The sequence below is a fragment of the Pipistrellus hanaki genome, assembly GCF_964339955.1.
Source record: "Pipistrellus hanaki genome assembly, chromosome: 4".
NCBI lineage: Eukaryota > Metazoa > Chordata > Mammalia > Chiroptera > Vespertilionidae > Pipistrellus > Pipistrellus hanaki.
The window spans coordinates 99874556-99901449 of record NC_140506.1 but is presented as its reverse complement, the minus strand read 5'-3'; the positions used below and the strand labels follow the sequence as shown (position 1 = coordinate 99901449).

General features: G+C 54.1%; 1 protein-coding gene across 1 annotated transcript in view; it reads right to left on the bottom strand.

Moving 5' to 3' along the window:
* Nucleotides 1–9118: 9118 nt before the first annotated feature.
* The window catches only part of HS3ST2 (heparan sulfate-glucosamine 3-sulfotransferase 2), a 69897-nt gene continuing 52121 nt past the window's right edge, over nucleotides 9119–26894 (bottom strand). Inside the window, exon 2 of the mRNA XM_084882759.1 lies at nucleotides 9119–9766. Within this exon, the coding sequence (XP_084738885.1) occupies nucleotides 9148–9766 (619 nt within the window). The 3' untranslated portion in view covers nucleotides 9119–9147. The remainder of the gene's footprint in view (nucleotides 9767–26894) is intronic.

Here is a 26894-nt window from a genome sequence, read left to right as displayed (position 1 = left end):
AGTCTGTGTGAAGAGGGGAAGAGAAAGACAAAAACTAGGATTTTTGATAAATTAGCTCCAGCCAATCAGGAGCTAATTTTGATAAATAAGCTCAGCCAAAATGTGGACCAATGACTGCACTCACCAACCAGGTAAATTCTTGCCACACTAGGAAGAGGAGAGATGGTAGAAAAGAATCTTGGATTGTTTGTGAAAACCCCTTTTCTTCAAAATCAAAGGAAGGGGGCAAAGAAACCTCCTCATAGGAATAGTTAGGTGTCTGAATTTTAATTAATCAGAGTTAGTGAGACTGGTTTTCCATGTATGATCTAGACCAGTGATTCCCAAAGTGGTCTATATCGACCCCCAGGGGTCTATGACAACCTGCAAGGGGTCTACGTCAGTGAAAAAAAAATTTGGGGGTCCATGAAATGAAAATGGGGGTCCACGATAGTGGATCTCAACATACACTGATAGTACCTATTTACTTACATCATATTATCTTATAATATAAAAACATATAAATTATTTATAAAAGTACCTATGAAGTAAAAAATTTATTATATATGTTTATAAAATTGTGTAAGTTGTAGGATAAAAACCTGCACATAATGATATACCAGTATCATCTTGTTACAAGCATACGTGCAGTAAACATTCTTGCCAATTTTTGTCTCAAAGCTTCGTGAACTTGCACCGACTTGTTCAATTCGTCACTCTATAAATATGAATGTGAGAAAAATACGTTCATTCGTTTCCTGAATCTTGAATAGGAAAGTGCTGAGAAAATATTTAAAAAATATATATAAACTGGTAGTTTATCATACAAATTATAGTGAATCAGTGTTATTTTGTTTGAGAATGCCAGAGAAAAGTAGGTACATTATTTTTTATTAAATTTTAACACTAAACTTCACTACAGTTAGAAATTTACAAAAAAATCAATATCAGGTAAGTAGGGGGTCTACCCAAAACCGAAAAACATGGCAAGGGGTCTATGGCACAAACAAGTTTGGGAACCTCTGATCTAGACATATAAAAGCCTAAATGACCAGCTGCTATGATACAAAATGACCACCAGGGGCAGATGCTCGATGCAAGAACTGTCTCCTGGTGGTCAATGTGCTCCCACAACCAACCTCCTGCGGTCCCTCCCCGCAGTTGGTTGGCCTGATCAGCCCTGATTGGGACTGGGTGAGATGGCCCCCATCAGCCTCGATCACTGGCCAGGCCGAGGGACCCCACCCACGCATGAATTTATGCACTGGGCTGCTAGTACGAACATAAGGTTTTCATTCAAAATAAATAGGAAGGGGTTGATGAAAAGAGTAAGAGCAATAATAGCACAGGTGGGATGTAGATATGACCAAAATTGTAAAGATGATGCTCAAATGTCTATAGTTTGGGCAACACTGGTCCAGTGAATAGTCCCTGAAATCTCAATGCCACATCTATTCTTCGCAAACATTAGGGTCTCTCATTCTCATTCTCTCCATGAGGACAGCAACTTCGGTTCATTTATCTGATTATTGATCATGGCTTGACTCTATTTCACTCAATAGAGAGGTTAGAGGGAATAACCTAAGACCTTCAGTATGTTATTGCTTGGATTTCATATATATAAATCATTCATGGCTCCAGTCATATGATCTTAATCATATTGATCCAAGGCTTTTAATTCTTTCTCTCTCCTTCTCATTTTTTTCTAGATTTCCTGCAAGAGTCAGAGGTGGTAGAAAAGAAAGTTTTATTGTTTTTAAATGGCTTAACATGAGACTGTGCCTTTCAACAATTAGATGCTATTTCTAGGTAAAGTGGAAACATGTTTTTTTGCCACAGCATACGGGTAGACCAGTGTTCTCTTATCACTGGATGTCAAGGTTGTAGTCACAGGTTCCAGGAGACAACATGAAGCAGCAAACCTGCTGGCTAAATGGTGCAGGTAGAATTAGCCAAATGTGAATTATGCCAAAAAACAAAACAAAACAAAAAACAAAAACCCCTGCATTTTGGGGAAAAACCTTACTCTCCAAATGGAAAACATTAAGTTATCCTACTCAAAAGGTTCATTCACTCAGTGACCTGGAGCCCATTTTGCTGCCAAATTTTTCCAAAAGGTTAATAGCTGTGCACTTGGGCTCAAAATTGAAATGTCTCCAAATATGCATTTATAAGGTCTGACAGCTGTCCCCCCAGCCACCGCCCAAGGAAGAGTCCCTCAGAAAAGATAGTATCTTATATCTGAGTCTTTATGTTAAAGAACAGTCTCTACATTACTTCACTTTGAACCATGGAGGACTGCTGGGAGCAGACTCAGGCCTCATTTGGGACGTTGATGTAGGTGGACAGTTGGACTTGGTGGCAGAGAAAGGGGAGAAATGGAACACGAATGCAGTCCTTGTTCTGTGTGATGTGAGTTCACCATGCATACGTTGGGTGTAGACACGCCACTGGAAGTTCATCTTAGGTGAGATGTAAAGTGACTCTGGCTGCATGGTGACTCCACCCTTCCCAACCAATGACCAGAAAGCTCAGCTGCCCTCACGTGCTGGGACGGGGCCAGGGAACTGGGAGCCAGCATGGCAGAGAGCTGTCAGATTAGTTCACAACAAGACCTCAGGGTTTCCTGGGAACATAATGATCAAGGATGCATCATGTGGACCGTCAGGTCTTAGGAAAGAGCCTTCTGAGGAACTGGTTCTCCCTCTGAGCTCTCATCCGTGGGTCCCACGAGGCACACTACTCACTCACTTTCCTCCTCACCTGCCTCTTGAGAGACTCAGAGCTGTGTCCGGACTCAGTGACCTGGAAACCTTTGTCACATACATTTCTTGACAACATTTGTCTCCATCTTGAAGAGTTGGTCTGGAGTTTTATGTTGATCTGCTCTCCTTATGTCTGTGATTTCTGAGACATGCTAGGGTCAAATCTTCACCCCTCTATTTGCCACAAACAAAACAACAGAGTTTATGCTCAATTTCTTCTTATTATCTCCATTTCTCATATATTAATATCTGGGACTAAAATACATGAATATCTGGTCTTCATTTCCAGGCCTAACAACCTTCATTAATGTCAAATTCTTCCTGAAAGAACTTAAGTTTTAGTCTCTTCCTTATGAATACAAGGAATTTGGAGTTAGAAGTTATAGATTTGAGTCCTGGCATTGTTACATTTGACAAGTGAATTTTATAAAAATTTCTGGGTTTCAATTTTTTTCCCTCTGCAAAATGGGAATAAGAATTCTAGTTATGCTGAAACCGGTTTGGCTCCGTGGTAGAGTGTCGGTCTGCGGACTGAAAGGTCCCAGGTTCGATTCCGGTCAAGGGCATGTACATTGGTTGTGGGCACATCCCTGGTAGGGGGTGTGCAAGAGGCAGCTGGTCAATGTTTCTCTGTCATAGACTTTCTTAACTCTCTCTCCCTCTCCCTTCCTCTCTGTAAAAAATCAATAATATATATATATATATATATATATATATATATGTAAAAGAATTCTAATTATTACCAAGAGCAAATGATGTAAAGTCATGTAATCATTACCTGAAGTCAGGAGAAAGACTGGAGTCTTGTGTCAATACTTTTGTCTCCTGAACACTTCGCCTCTGCCAGTCTACCACTGGGCTGTGTTACCCAGAGGCCCCTCACTCTGCCTCTGCCCGTGGCTGCCCCCCACAGCCTCTGGACGGAGGGTTCTGGACTCTGATGGTGGCACAATATGCCTTTAAGCCACACTGAGGAATCTGGCACTGACCCCATGAAAACCAGGCTCATCAGGGAGACAGACTGCGGAGTCCTATTGGGATCCAGGGAGCCAAATACTTAGCATGGAAGGAGGGCCAGAGGTGAGGAGCAGCGGGGGCTGAGGAGCAGCTGGGGACAAGCTACAAATGCACCCTTTGCTCCAGGCCTAGAGGCCCGAGAGCAGGGCTGCAGACCCAGCAGCAGGGGGCAAGATGCCAGCCCCACTGCAGGACAGGCATGTGCCCATCAGACTGATACTCCTCAGACAAGCTCCATACTGAGGGTCTGGGCCGACCGTTCCCACAAGGCCAAAGTCAGGTGGCCTAGTAACACCTAGTTAATTATGTTCTGGCCAGATGTGGATCAGCCAGACACGTGTCAGCCACACAAGCTCCACAGGGAGTAAGAGAAAAGCCAGTCACACACATGCATTTTCAGAGAGCTCTGAGGGACGGGGCTTTGACCAGGGCCCACGGAAGCACGCAGGCCAAGGAGGACTCAGGAATTAAGAGGCTGCTGGAAGCCCTTACACCCTCCCCTTCCTCTCTCTGGCCACTTTCCACTCATGGTCTGGTCCCTTCGGCTGCATTCTGTGTGTGGGGGTGGGGGCATGCAGATGCCACATGATGGATGCCACTCAGAGACTGGGCTGTAAAGTCAACAGGCTCCCGAGAGAGGCAGAATCGCCTGAGAAATCTGGATCCAACGCGCCCCTTCACGTGCCATGTGTTTAGTTGGCTTAGACTCTTAGAGGCTGTGGAGTGCTTCAAAAATTGTGATCCTAATTGCGACGAGCAGCAGGGATGGAGGAGACGAAGGTCCGTGGTGCCTTGTCATGGGTGTGCGTCCCTGGGGAATATGTCCCGGGGCAAAATGTCAGATGAAACTGCTCACGTGGTTCAGGTCACCTCCCTCCTCTCTCTAACAGAATAGAATTGCCTTTAGGTGAATTAAATGCTCAGAGCATGACCCTCCACATCAGCAGGTGAGATGAGTCTGACGCCTGTGGAGGTGTGCGCAACTCAGGGTCCCAGGCCCCCAGCGCAGGTCCCTTCGGTATACCAGGCCTCTGATGTGCTGCTGGGGGAGCAGGGCGGTGGGAGGTGACACAGGGTGTGTGGAGCCAGCTCCCCCGGCTCCTGAGAGCTGGCTGTGCAGCCTCTGGAGAGAGCGTTCAGGACTCCGCTGGGGCAGGGGGCATTGCCCACACCCACACGTGGGCAGGGAAGCCTGACGCAGGGGCATCTGTTGTGAAGCTGAGTGGAAGGGGTGGGAGACAAGCTGGGGGCTCCAGGTGGGAGGTATCAGAGCCGTTTGGAAGATCAAGTGTGAGGTGTTGGAAATCTAAGAGGCAGCTTTTTCAAACTGCTGGAGCTTCGTTGTACCAGAGACAGATAATTGTCTTCCCAACGCCCATTCTTTCCTTCCTCCTCAGCATCGGGGTCCTGGATTGCCAGGGAGACAGAGTGTCCAGCTAAGAGACTGTATTGCCGGCCTCCCCTTCAGGCAGAGGTGGCCAATGAGGTGGAAGCTAAAGGACTGGGTAGAATTTGTGGAAGATCTCCTCAAATGGGCTGACTTGGTCCAGAGGTATGTTTTTCTGTCTTCTGTCTTTCCCTCTTTTTTCTGACAGTAACATGATGTGGCGGCTGGGGTACAGTCCCTAAATGGCACATTCCTATTTCATTTTTCACTAGAAAAACGGAATAAAATTTGTTCTAAGTTTGTTTTGGGAGTGGAGGTGTATATGCTTTCTTTTTTTAAAGTGATAAAAGCAATATGTTCCCCTTATTTGTCAGGAAGCCAAGTTCAGCAAGAGCCAGGCTCGCTGTCACCGTGTGAGGAGCCCACGGGCACCTGCTCACCCACCGACTTGGTTCCTCGGCTCTCCAGGCTACGAGCTGCCATGTAAGGTGAGAGAGACTCTAGGGCATCTACGCTGACTGGCCCACCTTTCCCTGGAGAGTGAGTGAGTCTCCATTTCTGTCCGTAGCACCAGGTCGGCAGGTGTGAGGTCCTCTCTGAACTTGGGGTAAAACTGGGTGTGGTGTAGATGGGCCCAGACCAGAATGTAGCCCTTCACCCTCGCTCCCAGTTGACCTCACCTAAGGAAACCACGCCCCAGGCATTTCAGATGGCACATGCCGCACTTGCTCTGAAGAGGAGCTCCTACTCATCCTACCGCCAGGCCCGGCTCCCGCACTTCCTCCAGAGGAGTCCCAGCTCCCTTCCCGGCGCCCCCCTGCATGGTTCCGGCGTGTCACATATAGAGGCAGCAGGAGGTGGCTCTCCCCTCACCGGTCCGCGAGCTGGGACGAGGACTAACGTGGTCATGCATCCCAGCTTCCCTCGCAACTAACGCAACCAGGTAACTGCGTTCTACCGCAGGGAACATGAGCCAAAGCGACCCCACACCCTGCCCACCCGAGGAGGCGCATTCACAGCAGCAGAAGCCTGAGAAGAGAGGCTGCTGCAAGCTCGGATGGGAGAGGTGGCTCTGCCGAGCCCACTTGCTCTCAAGAGACTGGGTGCTGGCATGGAAACAGTGAGACCAAATCTGACAACAGAGCCGGCCCGAATGGTCAGGGCGTGGCCCATGATGCCAGCATTCCAGTTCTTATGTCTCTGCCTCCGGCTCAGGACCGACCTGAGGAGGTCACATGTACCTGCCAACAAGCACACGGAATGTCCTGCCTCTAATCAGCCTGCCGCCGCCAGCTGACCCCCCCTCCCCCACTCCTCCCTCAGGGCACACCAGAGGTCACCACGGACTCCTGGCTCTCACAGCTCTGAGTCCGCAGACTCTTGCGCTCCTTTGGGTGGTCTCCGTCCATTTCCGCGCTTCCTCCTGCTGAGTGCAAGGCGGGTGCTGAGCACGGGGAGGGAGGGAGCCAGAATCGCTGCTACTGTGGAAGCACCAGGCTCCCTGGACTGGTAGTGAGAGAGAAACACACTTCTCACTGCACACACGCACACACGAACTTGTGCAAGCTTTTCCTGGGGAGGCCTGGGCGAAAGGGTGCATTTGTCCTGGAATAAGAATCAGATTTTGCTGAGCAGATTCCTGTACACAGGTATCACCCATTTAAACTAGGACTTCTGAGGTCTCGAGCATCTTTCATTGGCATGCAATGAGCCCTATGCTGATTACAGGAGACTCTGACTGCTCATTCGCGCAGGGGCTGCTTAGCCTGGGAATGCTTGCAATGCAAAGAATGGCTGCCTGTGTGCACACAGAGCTCGGAATTTTCACCTGTTGGACTGGATTCTCCGGAGTCAGGATAAAGAAGCAAATCTCCCCAACTCTTTCTTGGGGGCTTTCTTTGTCCCCATGTCCCTCTGTCTTCCTTTGGATACAGCTTTGACCCCCAGGTGGACAGGACCACAGGACACCGATACCTTTGAAGGAGGAATGTAAGGGCAATTCATTAATGTCCACGTACAACCCATCCTTCAGGCCACCGAGGTTCAGGGCCCAGCTCCAGGGAGGCAGCGGCTCGCACGGGCCTCGCTGTCCCTTTGCCAGGCCTGTGGGGTGTGCAGAGGGGCCAGGCTCCCAAGACTGGCTTCTGGGTATCTGGTCACAGTTATCTGCCTCCTGTGACATGCCTGGGGCAGGAAGAGGGGCCGAGACACAAACTGATGTTTCTTGTCTCCTACAGCCTTTTAAGCCAGCCTCTCATTTCCAGGGAACTTACATGATGCTGATGCAGCAGACAAAGCAAAGTGGTCCAGCATTTTCCTGGCCACCATGGGCACTGTGGAGCTAGCTGGTCCTTGGGACACTCCAGTCCATGCCTCCAGGCCCCCCACACCCACCCACCTGCTCACACATTCATCCATCCAACATGTGCTGTGTGCCTATGACGTCTTAGCCGGCTACTAGCTTTACCCTGTAGACAGTCATGTGACCAAACAGGGCTGTTCTCATCTGATAGAAGCTGTGGCTGAGATGCGTACAAGCTTCCCAGTGCTCACTGAAGAGCGGGCAGAGAACTCAGAGTGGTCAGGGAAGGTCCCACAAATGCCCGGCAAGGGACACGAGTGCAGTCTCATGAGAGCAGGGCATTTCCATTAACTGGAGACATGGGGTGGGGCACAGTCCAGCCAAAGGCATGAAAGAGCCAGGAAAAGGCCCAGAGGTCTGTGCGGTGGAGCAGAGGGTGAGGGAGGAGAAGCAGATGAGCCAGAAACTGTCACCTGGCTTACCTTGGCGCCATTGAACTTCACTCTGAGGTCACCACAGCTGGGCTGATAGCCATGCCCCGGGGCAGGAGAGGGTTAAATCCGGGGGGGAGGGCCAGGTGGGGACTGGAAGGCGGAGCAGCCCTTCGCTGCTGCTCTGGCATGCAGACTCTGTGCAGCAAGCTTCCATCAAAAATAAACCCAACACCCGTATTTTTATACGAACCCTCCCAATTTTTAAATGTTAGAAATTATTCCACAATACCCTGCTGGCCCAGCAGATGTGTATCTGATGTCCTCTCAGCCCTTGGGCCCCGGGACGTAAGCCTCAGGAGGGATACAGCCAGGCGTCTGCTTCAGCAGCGTGGCCTGCAGCCTGGGTGCGGTTCTGCCCCAGCTCCCAGCAAGGGCTTCCTTCCCTGTCTCCTCACCTCGCCGGGACCCGCGCCTCTCCCTCCCTCCCAGCCCGCCCGCTCCAGCCACCCTGCCTGGAGGCCCTGAGTGAACCAGTGCTCCTGCGCCTCACAGAGAAGAGCCAGTGCTCCGGACACGAGGGAGCCGTATTTATTTCACATGGACAGGCATGTTCTGTTGCATGCTGAACATGAAAGCTCGCGTGAGGCAAGTACCCGTAACAGCAGAATTATGTGCTTTTGTCCACAGGGAGCAGGGAGGTCACCAGTGCTCTTCAAAGACTGCCGCCTTCGGAGGCTCCGGTCTGTCCCCTCATCAGAGGGCCGCCTCCTCGCAGGGCCCGGCCGCGTCCGCTGCGGCTCTGGCTGAGCTGCTGAGGGCGGAGGCCGAGGACGGGGCCGTGCACCAGCCGGGGGCGGGAAGCTCACAGGGAGGTACAGGACACTCGGAAGCAGCAAGCTCACTCTGGGGGGACAGCGACAGGGACAGACCGCTGTGCTCACAGCAACAGAGCCCTCACCGCGGGCCACGGCGCACCCAGCGGGAGACCCCCTCCTCCCGCAGCAGCTCCCGGCGGCCTGCGGGGAGCCGGGCGCTGCGGGGCTGGGCGCCCGAGGCGGGTCCGCGCTGCCTGGCTAGCGGCAGGGCCCCGACTCTTCGCCCGGCTGGGCTCCCTGGTCCCAGGCTGACGGAGCCCCCGCCGGGAAGGCGCTGGAGCCCGGCGCTGCGACGGGGCGGGGGGGGGGGGGGGGGGGGGGGGCCGAGCGGGCCGCAGGCTCAGCACAAACCCCAGGCAGAGGCGCAGGGAGACCTGCCCGGGGAGGTCTACTCCCACCTGAAGTCCTGGCCCACGGTCTCATAGAACTTGATGTTGTGAGGTCTGTAGAACTCCCGCAGCTGGTCTATGACCTCGGGGTCGATCTGCACGTGAGCCCTGCCCTTGGACTTGCCCAGACACCGGGGCAGGAGGCTGGCCTCCGTCCTCCGCAGGCAGGGGAAGCCCTTGGTCTTGTTGAAGTAGAAGTGCTTGTCGGTGAGGAAGCGGCGGATGCCCAGGAAGTCCTGCACGCGCCCCATCTCGCCCGCGGGGTCGGTGATGAGCCGCTCGCCGCTCACGAAGTGGATCTGCGCGCGCGGGAAGTAGCGCAGCCAGCCCTCCAGGTGCAGCGCGTACAGGCCGATGCGGATGGCGTTCCAGGACACGTCCACCAGGCCCAGCGTGCGGTTCCGGAAGGACAGGCCCTCGAAGGTGGGGATGTCGGGCTTCTTGGACAGCGTCTGGGTGTAGTCGGAGATGGCGCGGGTCACCGGGTTCCGCACCACCACGATCAGCTTGGTGTCCCGCGACATGTTGAAGATGCGCCGCGGGGCCTCCTGCGTGACGAAGTAGCTGGGCGTCTTCTCCAGCGTGATCTGGCTCTCCAGCGTCCGTGGCATGAGGCTCCTGCGGGCAAAGCAGCGGTCAGACAGGCTGCGGGGCGGGGCGGGGGGGGGGGGCGGCGAGGGGGGGCGGGTGCGGGTCAGCTCCCTGCCTCTCTCCCCTGTGCCTCTGAGGCCCGCCTGCTCTCACCTGGCGAAGAATCTGCTTTTCTACTTGATTTTTTTAGTCTTTAACCAGTTTGCTTCCAGACAGGGAGCGCCCGTCAGCAAGGGTTAAATAAATGCTGGAATAGCAGTTAGCAGAGTGGGCAGAGGTATGTGCACCAATATAGCTTGACTTCCAGGATGCAGCATGAAATGAAAACAGGCGAGGCAGCATCTAGGGAAACTCACAAACGCAGGGGATTCTGGGGAGAGCCAGGGAGGGGTCAGGGATGAAAGAGAGTGACTTTTATTGTATAACCTCGTACACTGCTTGAGACTGTTAACGTGGTTATTACATATTCAAAAGTTACAGAGGAGCCCTAGCCGGTTTGGCTCAGTGGATAGAGCATCAGTCTGCGCCCGAAGGGTTGTGGGTTCCATTCCAGGCACCGGCACGTCCCTGGGCTGCAGGCTCCTCCCCTGCTGGGCCCTAGTCAGCTCCGGCAGGAGGCAACCAACCCACGTGTCTCTCTCACATCGCTGTTTCTCTCTGTCTTTCCCTCTCTCTCCCACTCTCCCTAAAAAAAGGGGAAAATATCTTTGGAAAGGATTAAAAAAAAAAAAAAAAAAAAAAGATACAGAGGAAGGTACCGAATATTGTTCTGGCAAAAGAGATTTCTCCAAATATGTTAGAAAATCTGTTTGGGAGAAAAGGCTGGTTTTGTAGGTAGAGCAGGTATTTTAGAAATGAGTAATAACCACTACGCTGCACACCTGAAACTAATATAAATAATATTGAGAATCAACTGTAATTGAAATAAATCAGTAAATAAAGTATCCCTCATCACCAAATTGACTGGGAACAAAGCAAAGTCTCAGCACTTTGTGTTTGAAAAGAGGAAAGAAAGCCTTCTTTTCCTGCTGCACTCCCTGCCCTGGAGGAGCCCGAGGCAGCGAGGAAGCCCTCACTGCGCCAGCGGCCGAGCAGGCGGGCTGCACATCTCGCTGCCCGGCTTTGCTCTCCAGCTCTGCCTGCGGGTCCCGGAGATGGTGATGGACCTCCCCCCAGCTGTGTCTCTTTCAGACCTGATGGCGGGGACCCCCTGGCTCAGGGTTGTGACTTCTGTCTGGACGTCATGTGTTACCGTTAGCTCGTTTTTCTAATGCTGGCTGCACATTAGACTCCAAGGGGTAAAACATACGATGTCTGGGCCCATCCGGGACTGGCTGCTTAAAGCTATTCGGGTGGATATTTTTAAAGCTCCTCAGATGGTTCCAATAGAGGTTCTCACTCCCGACACTATGACTGACCAACCCCAAGGCATTGGTCTGCACATTCCTCTGGAACATAGATCCTGGCTCCCAGTCTTCTTCATCCCAGACCCCATCAGCATCCCCACTCAGTGACCTGACTAACATCTCCTACTTCTCTTCTCCTTTAGCAGTTCTCACTTCTGGCCATTCCTTGGATCCTGTCATTGGAACTGCCCTAATTCTGACATGGTTCACCCTGAAATTCCACTCTAGGATGATGTACTGGGTTGAATGGTGACCCTCTGAAAGAGGTGTCCGCTCGGAACCTATGAAGACCTCATGTGGAAAAGTCTTTGCAGATGTAAGGTGAGGGTCTGGAGATGAGCTCATCCTGGATTAGGATGGGCCCAAAGTCCGGTGAGGAATATGCTTCTAAGACAACAGAAGGGGGAGAAGAGACACACAGAGAAGACAGTGTGAAGACAAAGGCAGACCATGGAATGATATAGCTGCTCGCCAAGAAATGTCAAGGAAAAGAATGGACTGCCATCTTATTTCTTTATGCATTTACCACAGTATCAACTCATTATACCCGACCTTCAAATTCATCTATGATCTTCTTGATTTCACTTTCTTGCATACCTTCTCTGGACCCAATGAACAATCATTTTAGCTCCTCCTCGTCGTCCTCCTCCTCCTCCTCCTCTTTCTCCTCCTCCTCTTCCTCCTTCTTCTTTTTCTTCTTCTTCTTCCTCCTCTCCCTCCTCCTCCTCCATTTCCTGTACTACTCGCTCTTCCAGTCCCTAATAATGCATCCTCCCAGCCTTTCATCATTTCTAATTCTGTCTCTGGGTTGCCCAACAGCAGGAGAGAAAACTGGATCCTTCCTATGGTTACTAATTCTATCTTCACTTGAGCCTCACTGCTGCTCAGTAATTTGGCACATTTGTTTTTACAGCCCCTTATTGTTCTCCAGAGTAGGTGCTCCAAATTCTCACCACAAGCACCCGCCCTTAACACACAACCAGTCTCCCAGTGTCCCTATTGCCCACACCGTCCCTGCACCCTCCCTGGTCTCTGGGGAAGAGCCAGGCAGGAGCTCCCTGTCCACCTGCACTTTCAGATCGCTCCCTCTGTGCCTTCCCTGCAAGCCTGCCTGTTAGCCCCTTGAACTTTCAGTCACTGCGCATCAGACAGGCAGACACAACTGCTATTTTGTTTCCAGGCCCGGTGTTCATAATGAGCCTGTGTGAGCTTAAAGTCTCCATAGTGTTTATTAACACCGAGAAGGCCACTTTTTAATCAGCTATTGTTATTAGCTAACAGTCACATACATTTGAATAGAATCTTCTGGCCAGCTTTTCTTATATATCTGGCTATGTCAGATTATGACCCTGGAATACATTGTAATTACATGTTGGCCTTTATGATGAAAGTAGGCAGAATTACATGAATGTGAGAGTACATTTAACCTTAAGGATGTCAAACTCCATGTGGGTTATTGATGTAAAGGCAAACACAAATAAGTCGACTTGACAAGCCATGGAACAGATTTCCCTGGAAAACACTAAAGACTGTGGAGAGGAAGTGGGGACAGCATTCCCAAGCTTGTGAGACTAACGGGCGATGGGCTTTGCCAGGAGCGCTGTGCCATTGGGGCCATTCCGACCAGTCCCAGTGGTCTGCAGAGCATCACCGTCCTGGGTTCTGAACGGCAGGGCAGCTCCATGCCCCCAGTTCCTAATGGCACGTCAGCTGCAGGGTCTCCCTCCCTCAAACACGGGGGGAGCTCTCACCAGACTGCAAACAGCACCACACATGTCGCTGTGCCTGGGTCAAACGGCTCCTGTGCACTTCAAATATTCTCTCCCACCGGGACACCCTACAAGGTACGTCTGCGCGGCACTGGCACAGAGTGGCACTGGCACAGAGCGGCACTGCACAGAGCGGCGCTGGCACAGAGCGGCGCTGGCACAGAGTGGCGCTGGCACAGAGTGGCGCTGGCACAGAGCGGCGCTGGCACAGTGCGCTGAGCCTGTGGGAGGGGAGCGTGCAGAGCCTGGCTGTGCGGCTCCCTGCTCGCACACGTGGGCCGGGGTGTACACTTTTCCTTAAGGCTCATTGTCCCTCTTCAAGTCATTGTTTAAATTTCGTTTACTTGCTTCCAGCTGCTAACACACAGTTGAATTTTTCTCTCAGCCTATAACCTTCTTAAGCTTCAGCCTCCTTTATTCTCTATGGAGCTTTGCAAAAATTACTGTAATGGTCAGACACTCCTCCTTTGGACTTACCTCCCACCTCTTACTTTAACCTGCTCAGCAATGATTTCTCTACATCTGATATGAGCCCCCTGATTTTTATATATTTGAGGAACCACCACTCCTGCTTTGGATAAAATCTTGGTGGGCCAAGAGGTGGGCCATAAATGAAGTTAGGCCAATCAGTGCCAATCCTATCGAATAAAGAGGAAATATGCAAATTGATTGTCACACCAACACAAAGATGGTGGAGTCCAATCCCCTCAGCCCCGCAGAGTCCCCCAGTCCTTTCAGCCCTGCGGGGAGGGGATGGGCAGGCAAATGGTGCGGCTGGATCCACCCCCAGCTGCCCAGGGCTGGCCTGAGGTACAGGCAAGCCTCGGATGTCAGCTGCCCAGCCAACCAGGGCCACCCAAAGCTTGCGCTGCCAGCAGTGGCAGCAGCAGAAGTGTGGTGGGGGTGTTGCCTTCCCCTGATCATAAGGTTGCCTCCCATCCTTGAGGGCTCCCAGACTGTGAGAGGAAACAGGCCAGGGACCCTCCTCCAGTGCATGAGTTTTCATGCACCAGGCCTCTGGTTGTGTTATAAAGACTAACAATGGGCCATCAAGACTGAAATGTTTAGCCAAAACCGGTTTGGCTCAGTGGTAGAGCGTTGGTCTGGGGACTGAAGGGTCCCAGGTTCGATTTCGGTCAAGGGCATGTACCTTGGTTGTGGGCACATCCCCAGAAGGGGCCTGCAAGAGGCAGATGATTGATGACTCTCTCATCGGTGTTTCTAGCTCTCTGTCCCTGTCCCTTCCTCTGTAAAAAATCAATAAAATATATTAAAAAAAGACTGAAATGTTTGGACTGAACATTCCCACCAGGTATAGGGGCCTGGAAAAGCCTCCTCATCAGCTTCTCTTAGCAAATCCCTGCAGTGGTCTTAGTTCTGGCCCTGGTTCTCCCACTTCTGCCTGCATTCTATGAGTTATGACACCTCCTTCTAAAAAGGTACTTGCCATTTTATATTAGTCATAGTTGGTAGCTGTTGCTTGCAACCCAAGTACCTAACTTACCTGGCTTCCTCCAGGTGGGAGCGATGCTCACCCACTGAACGTAAACTCCGCGAGGGCAGGGTGCACTTTCCCTGCACCTACATCACCAAGGGTCTGCCACAGTCCACGGCACAATAAAGGCTCCATCGATATTGTTGAGATTACAATGAAACCAACAACCAGTCTAATCCAGTTATGTGTTGAAGCCCTCACTCCCTTTTCAAATTCTCCACACGCTCAGGCCATTCTGGGCCGGCCACAGGCGTGTTCCCACCTCTCGTTCATTCCTTCCCAGGCCTCCCACCACCGCCTGCGCGATGCCGACCGTGCATCTGCAGCAGCAGCTCCAGCCTCCCCATGCTCTGGGCTGGAATGCCCGGCTGCCTGTGGACTGGCTCCCTGCCTCAGCAACTGAACTTGCCTTCTTCCTCCCCCACTCACTTCTCTCCTTTGCCAGTTTCTACAGATGCCATCACCCGGAGCCCACTCAGAGAGCGGAGAAACCTACGTCCCTGACTCCGTCTCCCAGCTGCCTCTCATTCTCAGAGGCTTTACCTCCTCAACGTTTCCCCCTCAGGCTCTTGTCATTTCCTCCACCGAGAGCTCTCTCTCTGACCTCCATGCTCTCATCCCTCCTTCCTTGTAGCCCGTCTGTATTCCGGGTTCAGCAGGGAAATCTTTCTAAAGCAAACCCAACCTTGTCAGTTATCAATTCTTCTTTTGGATAAAGTCTGAGTTCTCTGACTTGGTCTGAAGGCCAGCGCCTACCTCTCCAGAATAATCTCTCCTATTTCCTGGCCACCCAATGCCCGTGCCACGCTCAACACAAAGTCTCGCTCTTTCATGTGGTTTGTGCTTGCTGAGGTTTTTGTTTTTATTCTCGATCATCTTTCTTGTCTCCCTCACTGGGGTGAGCCTTGACTCCCCTTCCAGGTCTAATCTGGAAGTCACATCCTCTGGGAGCCCCCCCGTTAGTGTCACGGCCCTCTGTGCCTCCCGCTGCGAGGACCCCGTCCCAGTGTGTGGAGCCATTAGCTATGCATCCATTCATGTCAACAGATCCTCAGCACTGGGCGTGTTTCCTATTCATTTTTGCCCTCCTAGCACAATAGTCGGTAAATTGCGGCTCTTGAGCCACATGCGGCTCTTTGGCCCCCTTGAGTGTGGCTCTTCCACAAAATACTACGGCCTGGGCAAGTCTATTTTGAAGAAATGGTGTTAGAAGAAGTTTAAGTTTAAAAACTTTAGCTCTCAAAAGAAATTCAATCGTTGTACTGTTGGTATTTGGCTGTGTTGACTAATGAGTTCGCCGACCACTGGTCTAGCATAATACCTGGCATACCATAGGTGTTCAGCCAAGGGATCAGAGGCCCTTTAGTGTCAAAGGCACTGAGAGGTCATCCTGAGGGCTCAGAAACGGGGGTGCTGGTCCAGCGCCCAGCCTCTTGCTGACATCCTGACTGTGGGCAGAGGAAGGGTTTGCAGAGAGTCCCGCGGAGGGAGGGGCTCCATGTGCCAGGCTCAGGCTCACAGACTGGGGAGTCCACGCTCCGAATATAAGAAGGTCGAGTGAGATGTCCAAGAACAGGTGTGCCATTTCTGGCTTGTCTGCACATGGCCCTTTGGCTGCGGCCCCTGTGTTCAGGACAGGACTGTGGGCTGCCTGGGGCTGCGAGGGGAGGTGGTGGGCAAGTCAAGCTGCCCACGGGGGCCACCTGGAGGGCTTCAGGGATACGTAAGTGCCGGGGCGCATCAGACTCATTAATCAGAAGCTCGGGCTGGACACTAGGACTGGCACCTGCAGTTTTAAAGCCCAGACACTCCATGTGGGCCACGGAGCTAAGAGCCTGGACTGCACACCGAGTGCTCCTTCAGCCACTCAGCCTTTGAAACCGTGTCTGAGGACCACCCGGCCTGCCCTAGAGAAAGAGAGTCCCCGGCCCCTCCCCTGTACATTCTGGTTCAGTGGCTTTGGGGGGCAGGCCAGGACCCTCCATTTTTAACACCCGCCCCCATGCTATGATTCTTAGCAACTTGGGAAGCACAGCCGTGTAAGGTGCACTCAGTAACACGACGGTACTCTCTGCTGTCTATCCAATTCCATTTGTATGTTTCTCTCTGCCCAGGCCTGCCCTGGCCATAGACTGAGAGCTCCGGGAGAATAGGGTTGGTCTGTCTTGGACACGGCTGCGTTCTCAGCTCCCAGGGGATGAGGGCACTTAGTAGGGCTGCAGTAAATACCTGCTGAAGGGAAAGCACAAGGGCGGGCCTTCGTCTGGCACAGAGAAGCAGCAGCACGTGGGTGTCCCCGGGAGAGGGTGCCGTCCCCAAAGCCTGCAGCCGGTCCTCTTCCCAAGGAGAAGTCACCGGCCTCCGGCAGCCCCACCGACAGGAAAACCCTCCCTCCATCCTTGTCAGCTCGGAAGTGACAGCTTTGACCACCCAGCGGGGCAGAGACGGCTCCCGTGGCCGCCCCTCCGCACAGGGCCACCCTGCGTGAGTGAGCCTGGGCCGGCACGGCAGGTCTCCGGGAGTCTGCGGGGCGGCACACCTGCGCCGATGGAGGGATTCTCGGGAAGATCCTATTTTCTGCTAAACCTGCTCCCCCGAGGAGGTGTTCGGAAGACCCGCTGCCTGCGGGCTCTGCAGTGACTCATTAGCTCGGACCGGGCAGCCGCCTCCTCAGAAACCATCGAAGTCTCCAGAGGGGCAATTAGGAGCAGAAGGAGGGAAAAGGCTTTATTGAAAGAAATTGGTTCTGAAACCAACCTGCTCCCCACACCTGAGGGGTGCGCCCCTGCACCCTCCTCCGCCCCACCGCCCACTCTGACCGCCCGGGAGCGAGTGCAGCCGTACCCTTCCCGCTCCCAGGAAAGGCGGGCCCGCCTGGCTCTCCGGACCTGGGCCTGGCCGCCCCGGCCACGCGGGCCTCTTCCGAACCCCAGTCCTGCACTGCTCAGGCTAAGAGGCTTTGACCTATTGTGTGTGTGTGTGTTTGTGTGAAGCCCTTCGTAGCCTGTTAGGCACAGCTCTTGGCTCATCATCACCTCCACCAGGAGGCCTTTCCTGACATCTGTTACCCCGAGGTTCCACCGTGCCCACGTGGAATCGCCCGTTTTACACATGATCTCATCCCCTGTCGCCGGAGTGTGAGGTCACAGAAGGCAGGGCCGTGTCCCCCCTCCGTGCTGACAGGGCCTGGCTTGTGCCTGCAGACGCCCATCGAACACGCTTCTGTCCCTGAGGATGGAACGGTGGCCGGGGTAGCCTCTGTTCTCCGAGGCGGCGGCCTGTGAGCCACAGGGTGGGCCCCTTTCCCCGCAGGAGCAGCAGCTGCACCCAGCTCCCACAGGTGGGCCTCCTCTGGCTGAGGGGTGCCTGTGCCCAGCTCCCACAGGGTGGGCCTCCTCTGGCCATAGGGGGCGCTGTGCCCAGCCCCCACAGGGTGGGCCTCCTCTGGCTGAGGGGTGCCTGTGCCCAGTGGGGGCAGGTGCCAAGGTCCCGTGCTGGAAGCTGGCTTTTCCAGAGAACTGGAAACGGCGGGCACCGCACCCAGCCTGCCTGGTCCCAGTCATGTGGCCTCCCGCCTGGCAAGGCTGCCCAGCCTGTGGTGTGAGGGGAGCTGGCGGAGCTGTGAGGGCAGAGCCCCTTCCCTGCGGTGTCCAGCCCATTTGTCCAGATGCGGGCATGTCCCTGGGGGTGATAGTGAGGAGGCAGAGTGCTCACGCCTGCCTGTGCTGCCAGGCCCGGCTGCCTTTCCCTCCCCGGGCGCCCATTGCTCCTCCCACGCCTGTGTGGGGTGTGTGTGTGTGTGTGTGTGTGTGTGTGTGTGTCCTGAGCCGGTCTGGTGACGACGGAGACTAGAAAGGCATCCTCCTCCTGACAGAGGCGCGCAGAGGCAGGGGTAGTGGCCACTTCAGGGCCGGGTGAGAGCTGAGTTCGCGTTCTGCTGCTCAGTGACAGACATGGCACAGCTCACTGCGCCGAACACGTCACCGCTGTCGCCAAGGGAGGAGCCGGGCACACACCCCGAGAGCTCCTTACCGTGGAGTCTGAGCCGCACTCAGAGCTGGGGGCAGGCCCGGGCTGAGGCGCTGTCAAAGGGCACACTGTCTGCGACGAGGACCCTATGCCTGGGCCTAACGCACGGAGGCCGGTCACTAAGGATCTGTGCCAGACACTCCAAGCTGCTGAGACCAGATCCTCACCGAGGTTGCCATCATTAAGTAATGTGGTGGGTACGTTACTTAACCTGACTTGGCGATCGTTCGGAAGGTCAGCACATCCTCACATCCTCCTGGCGTGTGTCTTCAGAGAGCGGCACAGCATGGTCAGCACCGCCTGGTCGCTAAGGCCGAGTGCTCGTGTTCCCGCACGTCGCCGATGCCCTGGCACAGGGACTGGCATTTGGGGGGCCGTGCGGTGGAGCCTCGGGAATGGGCTCCGGGCCTTCTAGGAGAGAGAGGAGAGCGAGGAGCCAGGAGCTCTCCCTCTGCCAGGTGCGGGCGCAGCAGGAAGCCACCGGGGCTCGCCAGGGACCGAATCGGCCGGCATTTTGGTCCGGGACCTCCAGCCTCCAGACCGGGAGAAATAAACTCGTCTTGTTCGAGCACTCAGTCTGCGGCGTTTTGTTGTAGCAGCCCACGCCGACTGAGGCGTGGCCCTGGTGCCCCGGGCATAAACAAGCTACACTGTGCAGCGGCTGTGCCCACTCTGCCGCCAGCCACCTTGCTCAGCCTCACGCGGACTCAGTGACGCCGGCACTGCCCCAGGCCCAATTGGGCGCTGGGAACTGGCACCGGCAGAACGACAGCCAGTCCCCAGAGCAACACAGCAAGTCACAGAACCTGGGTTCGAGTGTGACTGTCACGGTAGAAGGTAACGTGAGATTGTGAACTCAGTCTTGGCACAAGGACAGCCTTTCTGAGCAGGAGACAAAATCACGGAGGAAGACAGCTTACAGAGCAAACGTGAGGCTCTGGGATGGAAAATATGGTGAGTAAAATAAAAGAAAATGGAAAAGTATTTGAGAAACAAAGGATAATTTCAATTATATTTTTTCAAAGTCCTTGCAAATCTGTAAGAAAAGGAGAAACAGCCTGTAGACTAGGAGCATAGGCTGAGAAGATTAATAGAAAAAGAGCTGTGAGTGGAAAGAAATATATGAAAGGTACTCCATCTCTCTTAAAACAAAAGAAATGCAAATTAATCATGAATAATATTATTCACCTATAATAATGGAAAATATATTTTGAAATATAGGGTGTCCCAAAAATGTACACACACACACACTGAATAATTATAAAGGCTGTGTTCATTGAAGTACATTTCATTTTCAAAATTGAGCTCTCAGCTGTGGAAGTGAGTATACACTTTGGGGACACTGTGCATTATAACAGCCATTGCTGGCAAGAGTGTGTGGAACGTACTCTTCAGTATTGGTAGCAGCATAACTCCACGCGGCCTTGAGGAGGGAAATTCGATGTTATCTCCCCCAATGTGAAATGCATGTGCCCTCTCACCCAGCACTTCCACTTCCGGGAAGCAGAGGAAAAGCAGAGAAGCAGAGGAGAAGCAGAGAAGCAGAGAAGAAGCAGAGGAGAAGCAGAGAAGCAGAGAAACAGAGGGAAAGCAGAGAATCAGAGGAGAAGCAGAGAAGCAGATGAGAAGCAGAGGGGAAGCAAAGGAGAAGCAGAGAAGCAGAGAAGCAGAGGGGAAGCAGAGCGGAAGCAGAGGGGAAGCAAAGGAGAAGCAGAGAAGCAGACTAGAAGCAGAGGGGAAGCAGAGGGGAAGCAGAGGGGAAGCAGAGGAGAAGCAGAGAAGCAGAGAAGCAGACAAGCAGAGGGGAAGCAGAGGGGAAGCAGACAAGCAGAGAAGCAGACAAGCAGAGGGGAAGCAGAGGGGAAGCAGAGGAGAAGCAGAGAAGCAGAAGGGAAGCAGAGAAGCAGAGGGAAGCAGAGGAGAAGCAGAGAAGCAGAGGAGAAGCAGAGGCGAAGCAGAGGGAAAGCAGAGAAGCAGATGAGAAGCAGAGGGGAAGCAGAGGAGAAGCAGAGAAGCAGACATGCAGAGGGGAAACAGAGGGGAAGCAGAGGAGAAGCAGAGAAGCAGAGAAACAGAGGGGAAGCAGAGAATCAGAGGAGAAGCAGAGAAGCAGAGGGGAAGCAGAGGGGAAGCAGAGGAGAAGCAGAGAAGCAGAGAAGCAGAGGGGAAGCAGAGGGGAAGCAGAGGAGAAGCAGAGAAGCAAAGAAGCAGAGGGGAAGCAGAGGGGAAGCATAAGGGAAGCAGAGAAGCAGAGGGGAAGCAGAGGGGAAGCAGAGGGGAAGCAGAGAATCAGAAGGGAAGCAGAGAAGCAGAGGAGAAGCAGAGGGGAAGCAGAGGAGAAGGAGAGAAGCAGAGGGGAAACAGAGGAGAATCAGAGGAGAAGCAGAGAAGCAGAGGAGAAGCAGAGAAGCAGATGAGAAGCAGAGGAACAGAGGGGAAGCAGAGGGGAAGCAGAGAAGCAGATGAGAAGCAGAGGGGAAGCAAAGGGGAAGCAGAGGGGAAGCAGAGAAGCAGAGGAGAAGCAGAGGAGAATCAGAGGAGAAGCAAAGAAGCAGAGGAGAAACAGAGGGGAAGCAGAGGGGAGCAGAGGGGAAGCAGAGAAGCAGAGGGGAAGCAGAGGGGAAGCAGAGGGGAAGCAGAGGGGAAGCAGAGAAGCAGAGGAGAATCAGAGGAGAAGCAAAGAAGCAGAGGGAAGCAGAGGGGAAGCAGAGAAGCAGAGGGGAAGCAGAGGGAAAGCAGAGGGGAAGCAGAGAAGCAGAGGGGAAGCAGAGGGGAAGCAGAGGGGAAGCAGACGAGAAGCAGAGAAGAAGCAGAGGGGAAGCAGAGGGGAAGCAGAGGGGAAGCATAAGGGAAGCAGAGAAGCAGAGGAGAAGCAGAGGGGAAGCAGAGGGGAAGCAGAGAAGCAGAGGGGAAGCAGAGGGGAAGCAGAGGGGAAGCAGAGGGGAAGCAGAGGGGAAGCAGAGAAGCAGAGGGGAAGCAGGGGGGAAGCAGAGGGGAAGCAGAGGGGAAGCAGAGGGGTCCTTCCATGGGACTGAATGAGCGTGGGGACTGACAGGGCCAGCTCAGGCAGGGCTTCCCAGGGCAGGGCGGGCGCTGCTCATGGCACTCCCACTGGGCCAGCCCTCAATTGAAGGACAAAAAGTGTTCAGTCAAAATGCGGGGAGGAAGTGTGAGAGCGGGCGACAGGCACCACACGGAGCACGTTTTGGAGAAGGGAGGTGACCCAGGAAGCATATTGGACTTGGAATGATGGTTCAGGGGCTCGGGGAGCATGGGTGACACTAGTGAAAGGAAGGGGATTCCTGCCACAGAATGTTCCCGTAGCTCTGGAGCTGTGGGCCAGGGGCCGGAGGGGGGCGAGGTGCGGCAGAAGCTAAGGGCAAAGGCCTCCGAAGGCAGCCAGATGGGCCGAGCTGCCACGTGCTCTGTCCACAAGATGACGGGCAATACTACCGAAGCGCGGCTGTGGACAGAAGCGGCAGGCCAGGGAAACCCACGTCATGGCATCTAATGCAGCACCAGCCTCAGCGCAGACACGGAGGGAGATGATGCTTCCCCAAACAGGCGCTCAGGGTTCCACATCCAGCGCCCACAAAGCAGCGGCCTCAGAGCCACGGGAGCCGCGCGGCAGCCGGCACCGGGCAGGCTGGTGTTGGCCTCCCTTTTCACGGAGGGGTTCTGGCACAGAAGTACCAGCCGCGGGGCCCGGGGGCCTGCCTGAGCCAGCACCAGAGCCGCTGGTTTGACCACAGCGCCCGAGGGGGTCACCTCCCGGCGGCGTCTCATTAACGCTCGCCCAGACAAAGATGCCTGCTAACACGATTAATATTTAATACTGTTCTATAATTTATAGGCAGTTCAATTAAAACTTTAATAAATGGGGGGATGGAAAGTGCGCAATATTAGAAAGACATCAATTCTCCCTGAATTAATTTATAAATCAGATGTAATTCCAAGAGGATTTAAAGATTGAATTGGACATTACAATGATAAAGTTTCTTCGGGATGTATAGTAAAGGTAAGATTGTGTTAGAAGGAAGAATCCTGGGTAGGAAAGGGCGCCGAGTGTTTGACAGGAAGAGGCAGATGGATGAATACCACAGCACCGCTACCAGCAGCGCGCAGGAGACAGGCGGCGTGTCCACGGCTGGGACCGGGAGCGGGCGGCACCGGGCAGTCAGCTGGGAGAAACGAGTCCGGCTCCTCAGTCACGCCCTCGCCGGGCCAGTTCCGGTTAAAGATCCCTTCCCGTGCTGAGGACACAGTGGAGGGGAGCTTGAATGTGAGGACACGTGTGTGCACTCTTGAGAACTGGGAGGTTTATGACCAAGATGTCAAAGGCGGAGCAAAGATGCACATGTGGCCACAGAAACATTTAAGAGTTTGGGAAGAGAAAAAATCACGTGGGAGGTAAAATGCTGAAACCCCAGGACTCAGTTCCATATACAACAGTCTATTCAATATCTTCAAACGTGGAGAGTTACAAATCAAAAAGAAAAACACAGCAATAGAAAACTGAGGAAAAGACATAATTCCTGAAAGAAGATACAGAATTGTCATCATGTCTACATTCACTACATTTGAAAGAAGCATCAATTAAATCCAATAGGAGCGTCTGGCCTCTCACGACACTGGGCACACACTGTCCATGGCAGAGGGCACACACTGTCCATGGCACAGGGCACACACTGTCCATGGCACAGGGCACACACTCTCCATGGCACAGGGCACACACTCTTCATCGCACAGAGCACACACTGTCCATGGCACAGGGCACACACTCTCCAGGGCACACACTGTCCATGGCACAGGGCACACACTGTCCATGGCACAGGGCACACACTGTCCATGGCACAGGGCACACACTGTCCATGGCACAGAGCACAGAGCACACACTGTCCATGGCACAGAGCACAGAGCACACACTGTCCATGGCACAGAGCACACACTCTCCATGGCACAGGGCACACACTGTCCATGGCACAGAGCACAGAGCACACACTGTCTATGGCACAGAGCACACACTGTCCATGGCACAGAGCACAGAGCACACACTGTCCATGGCACAGAGCACACACTCTCCATGGCACAGGGCACAGAGCACACACTCTCCATGGCACAGGGCACAGAGCACACACTCTCCATGGCACAGAGCACAGGGCACACACTGTCCATGGCACAGAGCACACACTGTCCATGGCACAGGGCACACACTGTCCATGGCACAGGGCACACACTGTCCATGGCACAGAGCACACACTCTCCATGGCACAGGGCACACACTGTCCATGGCACAGGGCACACACTCTCCATGGCACAGGGCACAGAGCACACACTCTCCATGGCACAGGGCACAGAGCACACACTCTCCATGGCACAAAGCACAGGGCACACACTGTCCATGGCACAGGGCACACACTGTCCATGGCACAGGGCACACACTGTCCATGGCACAGGGCACACACTGTCCATGGCACAGAGCACAGAGCACACACTGTCCATGGCACAGAGCACAGAGCACACACTTTCCATGGCACAGAGCACAGAGCACACACTGTCCATGGCACAGGGCACACACTCTCTGTGGCACATGACACACACTCTCCATGGCACAGGGCACACACTCTCTGTGGCACAGGGCACACACTCTCCATGGCACAGAGCACACACTCTCCATGGCACAGGGCACACACTGTCCATGGCACAGAGCACAGAGCACACACTCTCTGTGGCCCAGGGCACTCACTCTCCATGGCACAGGACATCATGGCTTGCTAATAAGTTTCAATTTATCCTGTCACAATGTTAAGACATTTGCAGAAAGCTACACATATGGTAAAAGGCTGCCCCACGGAGTATTACTCACTTAACTCAGTGAACAGAAAATCCTGTGCAGGCAGAGAGTGCATGCACGCATGCTGACTGTGTGTGTGCCATGTGCCTGGGCCCGGAGGGTAACCGGGAGCTGCCCCAGGCTATTCTGGTGTCTTCTCCCTCTCCCTCAGGACAGGGTGGGCAAAGTGGGTCTACAGTTGTTCCTGTGGGAAATAACGCAGTAGCTAACAGAGACTAATACGAGCATAAACTGCTGCGTGTACACACGACTGTGAGCACCCTGCACCCTGCTCGCGTGGCGGCTTTTCTTGAGCGCAGGGGATGAAGCAGGGACCGCCCAGGCGGCGGGCGCACAGTAGGCGCCTGTGGGCCACGATGACACGGAGCGGGGAGCTGCTGCCTGCGCTGGCGCGGATGCAGGGGCCTTGCGGGGACACAGCCAGGAGAGCCGCGTCTTGCAAAACACGCCGCCGACGTCCAGCCAGGACGGGTGAGCACGCACAGCTTCCCCAGGGCGTGGGAAGTAAATGCATTTCCGTGGCACATCTGCTTGTTTTTTAAAATTCCACCACTAATTAACCAGAACCCCCCTCAGCAATCTCCATGTGGAGTAACTAAACTGTCAGCAGACCCCGCCTCTGCAGCCAAACAGGCGACTTCTCCACCCCAGCCGCCTCAGGATCCTCCATGCAAAGCCTCAGTTCACTTAAGGCCCCAGAAGGCTTTCCTCAGGCCTCAGGCCAGTGTGACAGCTCTTCATTTTTATTTAATTTTTTTAAATTTTATTTTATTGTTTAAAGAATTACATATAGTAGTACATATATCTCCTTCCCCCCCATTGACCTTCCCCCACAATAACTTAGTGATTGAACCCACAAGCTCTGGAGTCAGCCTGGCCTGGCTTCTAGTTGGAATTGATCCTGTTAACTGAAAAATCCGGGGTAAGTTATTTAACCACCCAAAACCTCAGTTTTCTCATCTGTAAAATGGGACCGATTATGGCGCATACATCACATAATGGCTGTAATCACTCTGGGGGAGGGGGGTAGGGGTGTAAGGATGAGAATTAAATGTCCTTTGCGGTGTCTCATGCTCCCCAGGGCCTCAAACAACTGTCACAAAACAAAGCCGCGCCTTTTCATGGGAGATGCAAAGGGAAGAGGCGTCTCCTTGAAGGTGTGGAGCGCTCGCTCGCTGCAGACGCACGCGTGGGGCCGAGCCCTGTAGCGACCAGGGAAAGAGTGGCGAAGCACACGCACTGTGCCCTCTGAGGTAGACGTACAATTTGCTTATTAAATATCCCCAAAGGAAAAGAGGCGGGAAACTGTTCAAAGGTCTGATCCCATTATGGTGAAAAAATTCCAACGATTAAAAAAATAAATAAAAGTGCAGCAATGCTCCTTTAATAAAACTCCTTTCAGAACCCCCAAGCCCACGTGTTACTGTGCTTATGTAGGGGAATCTCTCCTGCCAATGTTTTTTCAAGGGGCGGTAAGTCACCGTCATCCAGCGCTCTGCATGTATTAGAACGGTGACCTTCGGGTCTGGAGGCAGCGCAGGGGGCGGCGAGGGCTCCTCCCTCCTGATTGGCAGGGTCATGGGCGGGGCGGGAGGACAAACAGGTGGCGCACACACTGCTTTGGGCACATTGAAAATCCTCGCGGGCCCAGCCAAGGGACAATGGGGACAGCCCTGTCTCCCCTGGTTTGCCAGGCCGTCTCCCAAGCGGCGGGGGGACTAGGAGCAGAAGCGGGAAGTGGCCCTGAGAGCTTGGGCCGAACATGGGCCCAATGCTGGGTCCCCAAGCCGAACGCAGGTAATGCAGACGCGCTCTTAGCTGCCAGCACCCTCCCCAGCATGCTCCCGAGAAAGGCTTTCTGCCTGTGGGCACCGGAGGGAAGGGATGGCGGTAGTTCAGTGTGCTCCCTGCTCTGAAGCTCTGTAGCCTGGCCGTTTGCTGGGAGGCCCGTGTCTCTGCACCAACGGCCGCCCTGGGTGTGACGGTGCAGCTAGCTTGAGCTGCCCAGCGGAGCTAGCGGCCTGGAGAGGTTTTGAGGGGGAAGTGAATGGGCCTCCAGGCTCCTTTGCTTACAGATACCTGCTCTCCTCCCAGCCAGGCACCCGCAGTGCTCGGTCTTGGGGTGTGGGAAGCCCGGCTCCCACATGGGCCAGAGGACCAAGCCTGGTTCCAATGACCCGGCCCTCCGAGACAGCCAGGCCGGGCCAGGAGGGTCCCTGGGAACCGCTGACTCCCAGCCTTTGCCCACCGGGCCAGCGGGCTGAGCTGGCCGCGGTGCTGTCCACGGCCTCCTTTCCCTCTGACACGCCGCGGTGAGCGGTCTGCTCTTCCAGGGAAGGCTCCCCTCGGCCCAGGAGAGGGGCATCTCCGGGTTGAGCTGGCATCGGGGGCCTGGCCGGAACTGGAGGTTTGGAACCGGGTGGGCGGCCACCTCTCGGGGGCCCTTAGAGAGACGCGGGTGGTGCCGCATGTGGGAGTGAGGGCACTGGCGCAGGGGGTGGAGCTTGGGGCCAAAGGGGTGGGAGGGGGCTCAGTGGGATCAGACTGGCCTGACTTTCCCAGCGGGAGAACCGCCATGTTACCCAGCCATCCATCGGCGGAG